General features: G+C 39.4%; 1 protein-coding gene across 1 annotated transcript in view; it reads left to right on the top strand.

Annotated features, from left to right (window-relative positions):
- The first annotated feature begins 7542 nt into the window (after positions 1–7542).
- Positions 7543–14356, top strand: part of pcp4b (Purkinje cell protein 4b) — a 42287-nt gene continuing 35473 nt past the window's right edge. The window contains exon 1 of the mRNA XM_036556760.1: positions 7543–7599. Within this exon, the coding sequence (XP_036412653.1) occupies positions 7591–7599 (9 nt within the window). The 5' untranslated portion in view covers positions 7543–7590. The remainder of the gene's footprint in view (positions 7600–14356) is intronic.

Genomic DNA, 14356 nt, shown 5'->3' with positions numbered 1-14356 from the left:
CCAAGTAGTTGCTAGGGTGTTGCCATGTGGTTGCTAGGGTCTTGCTAAGTGAGTTATATAATATTCCAGGTAGTTGCTAAGATGTTGCTTAGTGATGTATACATTATTCCAGGGGGTTGCTAAGTAATTTATGTGATATCCCTGGTAGTTGTTTGGGTGTACTTGTGTCATGATGATATGAGTGTACAAACTTTTGCACAGTCATTTTTTTAACATTCTGCCATTCATTCTTCATGGGAATAATCTGAATTTGAAAAGTTGCTTTTCAGAAACCACACATCCAATCAAAAAGCTGCATACATACATTATGGACTTGATTCAGGTTAGTTATCTTTAAAACTGCTGGACACATAGCAAACAAATGTACCACAGAAATATAATAATAGGAGGAATGTAAATCTGATTAACAGTAGAGTCGAACACTGTAAGTCACTCATTTAAAAAAAGAATTAGCAATTAAATGTAATTGACTAAAATTGAACTGAGGAAAAAGTAGATTATTTTACTCACTGATGTACTAAAGCATTATTATCTGAACAGTATAAATCTATCAGGAATTTACTGAAGTACATGGGAACTGAGTAAACTGTCTGTGCTCTCTGATGAGAATAACAGTGCATTATTTTCCAAAAGCATGATCTCTTTATGGGATATATATCCTTGTTTGCAATTAGTTTGCTTTTTTGTTTGTTTTAATTGCGTAAGAGGAAAGCGCTGATAGTTCTCTGGGGTTCTATTCTGGCCATCTCTGGTGGCTAGTTATGCTGTTCTTATAGGAGAGTCGGCGTCTGCAGAAGAAAGAAAAGAACCAGCAGTTAAAACAAACAAAGTGTAGTGAACACAAAAACACTGACAGACATTCTGTGGTCTCTGCATATTTTTCTGCATTCTGTATTATACAGTAAATACAGTGCAGTGCAAAAGGCTTAGGAATTTAAGAGCTGTTAACATGGCAGCAAAACACTAAATACATGTAAATAATCTGTACAACATTAGAATAAACACAAATAAACATATAGTAAAACGCTATATAACATTAGAAAAAGTAAAACATAAATACAGTAGTCAGTAGTCAGAATGTGTTGTTTTCAGTGAAGTATGAATATGAATATGTACACAGAAGAACATATTTTTGGTTCCTGTCTCCTTGCTGTTCTCCAGCTTCACATGGATTTGTTCAATTCCATCAGCAGCACCTAAATTTATTTTAATGAAGAATTAACTTAATAAACCGGGTGTTACTACTGAGCAGCCCTCAGCCTTTCTTCCTGTTTAGAGACAGTCTAACGATTTCTGAGAGACGAAAAAATGTCTGTAATTTTTAGTTGTTGTTTATTAAAAACGATCATCATGCTCATTGTGTTTAAACTCTGCTTAGTATTCTAGTAATATGCTTACTTCATTGTTAAGTTTTGGTTGGTAGCAAAAGGGTTGAAATCTTGACAGAAAATCATCCAATCATGATTGTTCTCTCTGTTGTTTCTAGGTAGATCAGGCTGAGCTGCTCTCCCATTGGTTAGGACTTCAGGAGCTGGACTGAAGGCCTTACATGTTAGATTAGCTACCAACATAATTAGAAATCAAACCAATAAATCCCACTTTGGTACCAATTTTGTGAGACAAAATGTCTTCCGGAATGTCTACAACCCCAATTCCAAAAAAGTTGGGACGCTGTGTAAAATGTAAATAACTGTAAATAAAAACAGAATGCAATGATGTACAAATCTCATAGACCGATATTTTATTCACAATAGAACATAGAACACATATCAGATGTTGAAAGTGAGACATTTTACTATTTCATGAAAGATATTAACTCATTTAGAACTTGATGGCAGCAACGCATCTCAAAAGATTTGGGACAAGGCCATGTCTTCCATTGTGTAGAATCCCCTCTTCTGTAAACATCTGGGAAGTGAGGAGACAAATTGCTGAAATTTTGGGAGAGAAATGTTGTCCCATTCTTGCCTTATGTAGGATTCTAGCTGCTCAATAGTTCTGGATCTTCTTTGCCAGATTTTCATTTCATGATGCGCCAAATGTTTTCTGTTGGTGAAAGGTCTGGACTGCAGGCAGGTCAGTTCAACACCTGGACTCTTCTTCTGTGAAGCCATGCTGTTGTGATGGATGCAGTATGTGGTTTAGAATTGTCTTGCTGAAATATGCTGAAAGAGACGTTTTCTGGATGGGAACATGTTGCCAAAACCTGTATATTTCATTCAGCATTAATGGTGCCTTCACAGATGTGCAAAACACCCATGCCATGTGCACTTATGCTCCTCCATACCATCAGGAAAGCTGGCTTTTGAACTGTGTGCTAATAACAAGCTGGGAGGTCTTTAGTCTGGAGGATGCAGAGTCCATTATTTCCAAAAAGAATTTCAAATTTTGATTCAATGGACCACAGGACACTTTTCTACTTTGTCTCAGTCCATCTTAAATGAGCTTGGGCCCAGAGAAGGTGGCAGCATTTCTGGATCCTGAAAATAGATGGTTTCTTCTTTGCATGATATAGCTTTAACTTGCATTTGTGGATTGCATGACGACCTGTGTTCACAGACAATGATTTCTGGAAGTGTTCCTGAGTCCATGCGGTGATTTCCAGTATAGAATCATGCCTGTTTTAATGCAGTGCCGCCTGAGGGCCAGAAGATCATGAGCATCCAATATTGACTGTCGGCCTGGTCTTTTTGGAATTGGGGTTGTACATCATTGACTGTGAATATAGGCTGTAGTCTAAGCAGATTCTGGTTAGTTGTTAGGAATGTAAAACAGTGTCAGCAGCTTTATGTCAGAACTCTTTACTGAAAGAGTCACTGTAACACTGATACATACAAGCTCAGATATATAATAATGCCTGTTACAGGCTTCAGACAAATCTTTTTGATTGCCAAAAAGATATTAATGTCAACTGCCATTAGCTTAGCACTAACATAGTATCAGAAATTATTAGAAAGTATTTGAGGCATCAGAAATGATCATTATTGTTGGGGTGAGTTTTTCTTGTTTTTTGACATTTTGGTCTGAACTGAAGGTCCAGGTCTACAGTCGTGGTTCTCCATAGGTAACTGTAAATGCTGGACTTCCCTGAGGAGAGCTTTGCAGATGGTTAAAAAACACACATATCAAATCACAGTTTTTTGTTTATTCATAATTATTGTAATGTTAGTTTTTTGAACAAATAAATACCTGTAATTTTCTCAGTTGGCCCAGAAGTGGGATCTATTCATTTAAAATAAAAATAGAATACATGAACAAATTCAGTTTAGAATTGGCTAAACACACTAAAGGTTATATTAACTAAATTGACCCATTTTTAAAATGTACTTAAATGTCAAGTCAAATAAAAGAGAATGAGTTGTATTTTAAAGTGATTTAGAAGGACTTCTTTAGAAGAAAGTCACAAGACACAAACCTGCATAAATTAGTGCTGTTCTGAAAGCAGAAAACATCCCATATTACTTGGCTGTTTGAGTTTGATGATCTAATAATTTTAAATGGAATTTTTGAGTTGAATCGATGCATTGAAAGTTGGTTTAGTCTGTTGCCATTAGCAACAGGAGATACATTTTATTGGCTCCTAGCTACATGTATTTGCATACTGGGTGTGTCTTTCTCCTTGTTTTACTCATCATCTCTGTGTCATCTTGTTCCTCAGCCATCTAATTGTGTGTAAATCAAGGAAAAATTCAGGTTAAGTTCAGGCAAATAATGTTTTAATGACAGCATGTTTGAGACAAACAGTCGTTAAGCTGTGCTGCTGGTATGCATGTGATGCAAAGCCCTTACAGATTCATCCAATTTCAAAATGATTTATTTACTTGTAAATCATTACAGAATAATGCAGAAAAGTGTAGATGGTTTAAATGAGCATAAAGTTTATTATGTAATTGTACAAGTGCTCAATATGAACCTCCTGCAGCTGTACGGACAACATCAACGCCATAGTCAAATTCATCCTATACTCGATTGAGCATGTCAGGTGTCGCTGCACTCACGGCTCTTTCAGTGTGATTTTGGAGATCATCCAGTGTTGTGGAACCAACGATGAACGCTCTGAGCTGTTGGAGGTTCACTGCCCACGAAAATCACGCTGCACAGTTATGAGGATTCACTCTTATTGAAGTGGAGAACGCAGAACACTCTCTGCTCAGGGGTCTCATCTCCTCACAAACTGAAGGGAACCATCTTCCACTGACAGTCAGAAACTCTATGACCCCCTCTTTCAATTGGATTGTGATTGGTTCCTAGGTGCCTCACGGCTGTAAAGTTATGGCACTTTGAAATTGGATGAATCTTTTTGAATCACCCTGTATATTTCACATGTGAAGTGCTCAAAAATTACACAGTTTTCTAACTGTAATAACACATTTTTAACATGGGAAGCCTGAAACTGAGTTATTATCTGCCTTAATATGAATTCATCCTGATTAAGACGTGGACACGATGATTTATACATAACAGAATTCACTTTGTTGACTGAGCCTTTATTTAGCATTTATTCTGGCAGAGCGTAACAGCTGCACTTCTGGTGGTGACCCTGCTGAATAACTTAGCGCATCTCGTTTGCAGTTGAAACCCAACACTCCAGAGTGGGAGCAGCTTCAAGCGCCTCTAAAGCTAACACTGTATTGAGTGTCTGCCCATTTAAGGCAATCGGAGATAAGAATCCTCAACACGCACGATTAAGACCGGAGTAATTAAGCCTGAATAGCGTTATTTAGAGGTAGACTGGTCAGGAAACATGTTTTCTGATGGTTGTGTTTGTGCTGTAGCTGCAGGTCTTGACGGTTGGTTAACTAAGAAGGAATGTCCGGCTCTGGACACTGTATGAGATCGAGCTCGGCTCAAAGCGTTTCCTTACAGACTCACTGTGCTTCCAGTCGAACAGACGTTTTCTGGCCTGAACATACTATTAGAATCCCATAAGGGCGCTAACAGAAATTATCATTATTGTAGAGGTGAATTTTTCTTGTTTTTTGACAAGTGCTTCCAGTCAATCAGATGTCTTCTGGCCTGAGTGAGGCCTCAGGACAAAATCTGAGCTCAAGGAGAAAAATCAAATACATTCCCTTCCTGATATTCCATCAATATTCATTGCAAAAGTTCATCTTAATAAGTGGAATCATGATAAATTAAGTCCATATATATCATATTTTTTCATTTTCAGGTGATTGTAGAATATTTTTAAATTATTTGTCTTATTTCTGGGTGTTTTTACTTAATTATGGTTTTATTAAATAAAATGATCTCACTATATTAGCAGATACTTTTACTGGTTTCAATCATATTTCTTAAAACAAGAACAATTAACTGTGAGTACAGTGAAATAAATTAACTTATTAAAATTCACTTAAGAATTTCCTAAATGAACAAATACTGTCTAGAAATAAATTAAGTAGTCTTACAATAAGTCTTAAAATGAGGAATAATAGCCATGAACAATGAGTGTACAATTGCATAATTAGTGATTTAAAGGGTCCAATGAAGACGTTCGGGGGTCCACAATTCCACAGTTCAATTATGCAAATCAGCAATCAAAGTGGAAATAACCTGAAGAACCTTTCAGTGTTTGGTTCTATAAAGAATCATTGCTGTAAATGAGACGTGTGAGAGTGAAGAACTTTTCAGTCATCAAACATAAACAAATATTTGATAATAACAAAAAAGAAAATGTATTATTTCAGATTTTCCGCTATTTTACAATCAGCAACATTTTGAAAAATTGGTGGAATTCACCTCTGAGGGAGTGAGGGACAGAAATGAGTGTTAAGCAGGACTAAATAGTGTTTGGGACATTATTAGAGCAGAATTATAATGAAGCTATGCAGAATGTACTGGCAGCAGGTTCAGCGCTGCTGTGGATCAGACCAGCACGTTTTATCAGCACTCACAGCTGCTGTGAAGTTAAAGTTCGCCGTTAAAGCTGAATATACACACTGCTGAGTCCTAAACATGTGCAGACATCCTGATAGTGGAACTGCAGCTGGATATTTATAATGAATTTTTATAGTGGAAATATTTTCTACAGAGATCAGATAACAAAAGCGCTGATGGGCAATCATTTACCTGTTTGTCCGCAGTGATCACATGATTATTGCACTAACTAATACAATCCAGGCTTAGGAACACATAAAAGCAGGCTTAATGGGTGGGGCTAAACTGCTGTAGGCTGAATAGGTGGAGCTAAACTGCTGTAGGCTGAATGGGTGGAGCTAAACTACTGTGGCCTGAATGAGAGGGGCTAAACTGCTGTAGGCTGAATGGGTGGAGCTAAACTACTGTAGCCTGAATGGGAGGGGCTAAACTGCTGTAGGCCGAGTAGGCGGAGCTAAATTGCTGTAGGTTGAATGGGCGGAGCTCAAAACTTCTTTCAGCAAATATCACACAGTGCTGCTTTACTGCACATCTATCTGCTCACAGCTATGAGAACAGAACCTCAGGTTGAAGTGAAAACTCGCACAGCAGCTCCTAAAACTGTCACTGAAAAATGTTCAATGTTCTGCAGACTTGAATGCGCGTCTTTGACTCAAAGAATAAGCAGTGCAGTCCGAGGTCCAGTGTTTCTACAGCCGTCGCTCAGCTGGACCAGTCAGCCTGTTCTGATGGTCGAAGCTGCCGTTGATGATGCTCTATTATTGATTACTGCAGAACTGGAGGGCAAATAAAAGGAAAACAGAAGAACAGCAGCTCTCTGCTTTGAAGGCTTTTCTCAGTAGAGAAGATGTTTTTGCTCCTCTTCCAGCTGAATTTGGCAAGAACTTGAGTGACCAGCTGGTTCTGCAGTCAGTCAGCCAGATAGCTGTTTTATACACACACATGCTCGTTTGAGTTGGAAAGCGCACAAAGTGATTTAAAAACAAAAATATTTATTTATTTACCTTATTATTTTTTTTAGGTTAGGGATGAGACGGGTTTAGTATGAAGGTAAAGTGGGTAGTGATATACATTTATACATATATATATATATATATATATATATATATATATATATATATATATATATATATATATATATATATATATATATATATGTGTGTGTGTGTGTGTGTGTGTGTGTGTGTGTGTGTGTGTGTGTGAATACATATATATCCTTTGTACATATATATCTATCTACCAACTAGAAATTAATTATACACTATAAACAGTCATAAATTAAAGTAGTTTGTTTGAGTGTAATGATAAATGCGGTTGCTCTCACAGGCGCCCTCTACTGGCAGAGGAATGCAGCGCACAATATGAATTCAAAAGGAATCCCAGCTGCAGCCTATTATCAATATTCCCGCCCTCTCGCGCTGATCAGCTCGCGATGAACAGAGGATCTGAGAGCAAAGGGGGCTGCAGAGTGTCGCTGTGTGTTCAGGTCAGTGTTATTCAGCTCTCACACTGACACACTCCGATCACTTTCAGGCAGCATATTAATGAGGGGGCGGGGTCTGGAGCGAGCCGCTCTCCTATTGGTTTAGAGAGAGGATGATGCGCTGGAGGAGAGGGCTTTAATACTGTATAAAGCTGGCTCGCTGCTGGACACACAGTGTGGGGAATCCGGCTGATCTGACTGATATCTCTGTGTTTAGAGTACTCCACACAATGAGTGAGGTAAGTGCTAGATAATAGTACGTGCTATTTAAAGAACATTAGACTTTTTAGTTTTAGGTTCTGTTGTGGTATCTCAGGATCTCTGACCAACAGAAACACTGATAATGGTTTCTATGTTTTTTTTCAGCTGCAGGAGTTCCTATAATAACATTACAGTAAATACAGTTACTATAGTTTGATTACTTCGATTAAACTGCTCTTAAAGGGGAATTCCACCAAAATTCCTACACAGTTCCGTCCTTGAGGTGTAAACAGAGTGATTCAGAGTGGTTTGGTGTGAAATGGCTCAGATGTCTTTGCAGTGGTGGTGATAGGAACCAGGGGTCGCCATGACTACAACACAAATATAGACATTTTATTTACTATCCAAAACCACCAGTGAACCCACAATAGTGGAAAAATGAAAGATAAACAGGGCGCTGTGAGGCAAAATAGTCATCAAAGAAAACTTATTTCAGATTTTCCACCATTTTCCATCATCAACATTCCATATAAACTCAGAAGACACGTGTAGGTTCACTGGTGGTTTTGATAGTAAATAAAATGTCTATATTTGTGTTGTAGTCATGGTGACCCCTGGTTCGTATCACCACCACTGTAAAGACATCTGAACCATTTCACACCAAACCACTCTGATTCACTCTGATTACATCTCACACACTGAGTTATGGAGAAATATTGGTGCATAAGTCCTTCAGCGATCAATACACTACTTTATGCCACAGCTTTAGAGATTATATTGACTGATAACTGTAGTCTGCATCAGTTTGTTTTAGTGCTGAGTGCGTTTCACAGTTTGACAGTTTGGCACAAAGGAATATGAGTAATAATAAGACAGATCATCTTGTGAGGCGTATCTCTGCTTGATGATGAACAAAGTGGCTCTTCTGTTTGTTTATTTGTGTATTTATTGAGTGTCGGGGTAAATGAGAGGTTACAGCAGAGTTTCTCCACTTTCCATGTCACAGTATTAAAGCAGAAATGTGAACCGCTGTCTGAGTTACACACAGAGAGAATGAGACAAACAGCAGGTGCAGTTTCTGTGCCATGCCTTTAGTAGGTGTTCATCAGCGAGGACTCTGCAGACCCTCCTGTACACTGTTTGTCCGTTGGCAGCCACGCTGTAGAACAGAGCAGCCTGTGGAGGACAGCGCTGTGAACATGAGCACTGAAGATTTGTTAGATCAGTGATGTTAATGGACAGGGCAGTAAAAGAGACAGACTGCAGACAAGTCTGATTTAACTCTGAGAATGCAGGAAGAAAACATAGATGAAGAAATCATTTTTCAGGTGCTGATGCTGGAATATATATGGTATTCAGGGGGCCCCATGTTGGCTGGTCACTCATTTTCCATTGCGGCGCTGACGCTTTAATGTCAGTGTTTGTTTTATCAGCTGTTCTTCTGTAAAGTCTCTGTTCTAGTGTGGTTCTGCGCTCTTCCTCACATTAACTGAGATCTTCCTCGTCTCCTCTTCTGTCTTCAGTGTGAGAAATGAGGAACAGTCACTCTTCACTCCAAACTCTTAGGAAACTGGGCGAGTTTTCAGATTTACAGATCTGCTGCAGCACATTGTAAAGTTTTTCAGAGGAATCCCGAGTTACAGTTTCTAGGCTATGAAGGACCAACTGGGTGAACCAGTCTGCTACAGCGCCACCCTGAGGCAGAGCAGTGCTACAGCTCCAGTTAGTTAAGAACACCAAAGACAGAAGCTGATTGTGGGTGAATCAGATAAACAATGAGCTTCACTGAATCTGGATTTGAGCATCTGTATTTTTCCAGAATGGACAGCATGATCATTTTATTTTCAAAGACCCACCAGAATTTTTATTTTGAGACATTCAGGGCGTCCAAGAGATTAATTAGCGGACCCCCTGTATTTCACACCTTGGCCCATTCTGCTAAAATGTTCAACAGACAGGGGCTAAACTGCTGTAGGCTGAATGGGTGGGGCTAAACTGCTGTAGGCTGAATGGGTGGGGCTAAACTGCTGTAGGCTAAATGGGTGGAGCTGAACTGCTGTAGGCTGAATGGGTGGGGCTAAACTGCTGTAGGCTAAATGGGTGGAGGTGAACTGCTGTAGACTGAATGGGTGGGGCTAAACTGCTGTAGGCTGAATGGGCAGGGCTAAATTGATAAGTAGGCTCAATGGATGGGGCTAAACTGTTAGGTAGGCTAAATGGGTGGGGCTAAACTGCCGTAGGTTGGATGGGCGGGGCTAAACTGCTGTAGGCTGAATGGGTGGGGCTAAACTGCTGTAGGCTGAATGGGCAGGGCTAAATTGATAAGTAGGCTCAATGGATGGGGCTAAACTGTTAGGTAGGCTAAATGGGTGGGGCTAAACTGCCGTAGGTTGGATGGGCGGGGCTAAACTGCTGTAGGCTGAATGGGTGGGGCTAAAGTGCTGTAGACTGAATGGGCAGGGCTAAATTGATAGGTAGGCTGAATGGGCAGGGCTAAACTGTTAGGTTGAATGGGCGGAGCTGAACTGCTGTAGGCTGAATGGGTGGAGCTAAACTGCTGTAGGGTGAATGGTTGATGCTAAACTGCTGTAGACTGAATGGGTGGGGCTAAACTGCTCTAGGGTGAATGGTTGATGCTAAACTGCTGTAGGCTGAATGGGTGGGGCTAAACTGCAGTAGGTTGGAATAGGTGGAGATATGTAAATATGTTAGTTTTTGTGACATCACAAAGACAAATTCCTCATTATATCCCCTTTAACTTTGGGTTCAGTAGGTCATCTCGTTATGCTAATGCTAATTTTGCTTCACAACACTTTGATGAAATTAAGCCCTTAAACTCTGAGGTTTCTCTTCAGTTCCTCACTCTCATCACCACAGAACATTCCAGATTTATCGCAAAATAATTCAGTATTAACTGAATAATAAGCCTTAAAATTAATAATCAAATTATAAGTAGAGTTTAAGAAGTTAATTGTAGTGGGTAATGATCAGGGCATTCATCATTACTTAATTCAACTTAAAAAAAAACAAAAACAAAAAACATTGCTAATATAATTGATAGCAGCGACCCGTCCTCACCTCAAATCGTCACCCCTAAAGCTTGATTAGAAAACAGTTGATAAAAGTTTGTAGAGACCATGTTAATTAGCTGAAGCAGCGCACGAGCATGTTCAGGCTGAAGGGTTTTTCCGGAAGGTTCTGTTCTGACCCTGCAGTGCTTTTGAACAAGTGGAGCCAGATGTAGCGATGTAGTACACAGAGGGCTCCTAATTACGAGAGCGGAAATGAGCATAAACTCAGCCCTGATTTCTGCGTGAGGGTCATTACTGCGCGTTCTCTTTCCTTTGGTGTTTAATATATAAAGAAAGTCACCAATTACTGTGAGCACGATGATGAACTGCCACATGCTCCAGAACCCCCCCACCCACCCCCCTCCTTATATGTGCATATTAGCATTTTTAGGAGGACTTTTCTGAAAACTCAAACTGCTCAGATGGAAAACACTGTAATGAGTTCAGTCTGCTATGCAACTTGTTGTAGATGAAACTGACAATAAGTGAACTTCAAAGCAGAATCTTTCTCTTCTCTGAACTGCTATAACTGCATTGCGACTAAACACAGAATCGGATCTAGAACCGACACCTCGTTCACCTTCTAAACACATTCATGCAGCTGGATATGCGTATACATATATAAATAAAATGTAGAAATGAAAAGCCTGGCGCAGTGTGTCTGCAACTTTAATAATGATAATGATAATATTAACCATTGAAACGGAATCTTTTCCTTAACTAAAGGTACTGAAGACAAAGCTTTCTTTTAGTGAATTTGCAAATTAACCAGTCGAAATGTTTATTGACTCTGTTTTTCTCCAAAATAACTGAAAACTTAAATTTAAGACTTAAATCTAATTCTAAAAACAGAAAGCAGTGGTTAGAAAATTCTGTTTGACCTGAATTAAATTGAACACAGTACAAAACACACAAATGCTTTATCTTATGAACTGTATTGTTTTTTGTAAACATACAATCATGCCAAATTTGATGCCGGCAACATGTTCCAAAACAGCTGTTACAGGAGCATGTTTACACTGTGTTACATCATATTTCCTTTTAATAGCACTCAACCCTCTGTGGTCTGAGGTCATCTCTCAATTTGTTCATACCTTCTTAAACTCTCCTTTAAAGGCTCTTTATATAACATGATCCTCATGTTTCATATCAAAATGCTCTGTTATCTTCATCACTACTTTCCATAACTGCTGCAGCAACTTCAGCCGCTGTAAACTCTCTGCACGCCATTTCACGAGTCTCCGATGTGGACTGAATGAAGAATGAAGGGTTTCCGGCGTGATGGTCAGTCCTTAGTGATTTCCTGAAGGTTAATAATCATTTGGACTAAAGACACAAACTTATCTAGTTTTGAAAGCAGAATACTTTGCTGTTCTTCTGTTATACAAGCAGGTGTGCAACCATACAGAGCCTTCACTGTTGTATTTTGCACGTGTTAAATATGAGACAGTTTTGGACTGCAGACAGGTCAGTCCAGCACCTGCACTCTCTGATTATCCAGCCATGCTGCTGTAACACATGCAGAATGTTTCTTGGTGTGTCATGTTGAAATAAACATGGACGTCCCTGACGATATCTAAAAGGCAGCATGTGTTGCTCCAAAATGAGTTCAGTGTTAATGGAGCTTTCACAGATGTGCAGATTACCCAGTCCCCCCAACAATGAAGGATGCTGGATTTAGAACTTTGTGCTGGTAAGAATCTGGATGGTGCTTTTCTTCTTTAATCCAGAGAACATGATGTCCATTATTTTCATAAACAGTCTGAACGGTAGACTCGTCAGATGAGCTTGGGCCCAGAGAAGTCGGCGGTGTTTCTTGATGTTGTTATGTGATTTCAACAGTGCATAGAACAGTCTTAACCTACATTTATGGATGTAGTAATGGACGGACGGTGTTTATTGACAACAGTTTGTCAAAGTATTGCAGAGCTCAAGCTGGTGTCGTTTTTTAATGCACTGCGGTCTGAGGGGCCAAAGGTCATGGGTATTCAGTTGTATTTTTTGGCCTTTACCTTTATGCACAGAGATTCTTCAAGTTCCATGAACCTTTAGATGACATGATGCACCGTAGAGGTTGAAATACCTAAAATCCTTGCAAACGCTCATTGTCGAACTTCCAATCATTCTTAAGAAGTAATTTCTTCTTTAAACCCACTTATGCAATTTTCACAAAGATTCTGACATTCACCAATGTTTTCTTATGTGGGATTTTTTCTTAGGATGTTTCTAAAAGAACACATTTAGGAAAACACTTAGGAAGATATTGGTGAATGAGGCCCAATGTTCCTAAAATGTTGAATTTTTTTGTTGGATTTTTGCTTCTTTCATACAAAACCTCTTTGGGAATTGGTGTGGGCATCATTTTCAGGACAAGCTTACAAACATTTACAAAAAAACAATGATCAGTTGATCAGATAGAACATAAAATATCTTGTCTTTGTACTACTTATGTTTAAATAGAGTTATGGAAGAACTGAAGTTTGGTACCCTATAAATTCACTTCCTTACCTTTTGTCTCCTGTGACAAAGTTCTTGCAATCCCTCCCACCACCAATCTCCTTCCTGTTCCTCAGTCCCATGACAGTCCTATCTCAGTTACAAGGGTTGTTTGGCCTTCTAGCTACAGGCAGACAGACGCTGGATTTAGAACTTTACGCTGGTAACAATTAGGACGGTCTTTTTCTTCTTTGACGCGGAGAACATGATTTGTCTTCTAGCTACAGGCAGAAGCTGCCCAGAACTCCAGCCCGAGTTCTCAGAGTTTCTGCCTGCTCCCTCAATCAGTTTTCCTTCACACTACCGCAATAAGTTGATGGCACAGACCGAACTTGGAAAATACAGATTACAGTGGATTTTCTAATCACTGCTTTCTGTTTTTATTTGCATTTTACATGCTGCCCCAACCTTTTTTGCAGTGGAGGTTTGTATATTGCAGGGTAAATCACAACACTTTGTGAAGCCGTACTCAGGAGAACCCGTTATAGTGGAGAATTTGTAGCGTGCAGTTTAACAGTAATAGAGCTGCTGCAGCTTCAGGGTGTTTCTTATTTTGCCCCTTTTCTCCTCTAATCTCTAAAGCATGAGCTCTACTGCAGCATGAAGGCGGCCAGCAGCCTAATTAAAGAGCAGTGTGGCTTTTGTGGAGACGACTTCAAAGATCTCTGCAGTTCTCAGATCTGAACTGTTAAGCAGCTTAAGTGAATTGGATGAAGTTGGGATCTCTGATTTGTTTCTCCTGCTTTGTCAGTTTGCTGTTTGGACACAGTGGAGCTCCAAACCGCCAACACAGTCTTTTTCAGAGCTTAGCTCCTCCTCTCTAACCCTCTGCCGGGATAAATGCAACCTTGCAGTAATAAATCTTCATCCCGGACCATGAGTCAATGGTCAAAGCTGATCCCTGGATCCGCACAGTGCTGCTGTCATGGCTGCTGACAAACGAAGAAACAATGCAAAGCACAATTAATCAATAGTGTTTATCATAATCGTGATTTTGACCTTCGCAGTACTGATATTACAATATGCAAATGAGCCTCTAACCAATCAATTAAGGCTTTACTGCATGACCAATCACAAACGAATCACAGGCATTTACAAACAAATATATACCATAAAGGATCCCAAGTGTTTGAGCTGTAAACAGAATCATTCAGAGTGGTTTGGTGTGGAATGGTTCATTGTCGAAACTCAGATTTTTTTATTTAACATCCGATACTGATTTTTTTAA

This window comes from Colossoma macropomum, unplaced genomic scaffold (genome assembly GCF_904425465.1).
Source record: "Colossoma macropomum unplaced genomic scaffold, Colossoma_macropomum, whole genome shotgun sequence".
Lineage (NCBI taxonomy): Eukaryota > Metazoa > Chordata > Actinopteri > Characiformes > Serrasalmidae > Colossoma > Colossoma macropomum.
The sequence above is the reverse complement of the archived record's forward strand: the minus strand, read 5'-3'. Positions and strand labels throughout refer to the sequence as shown.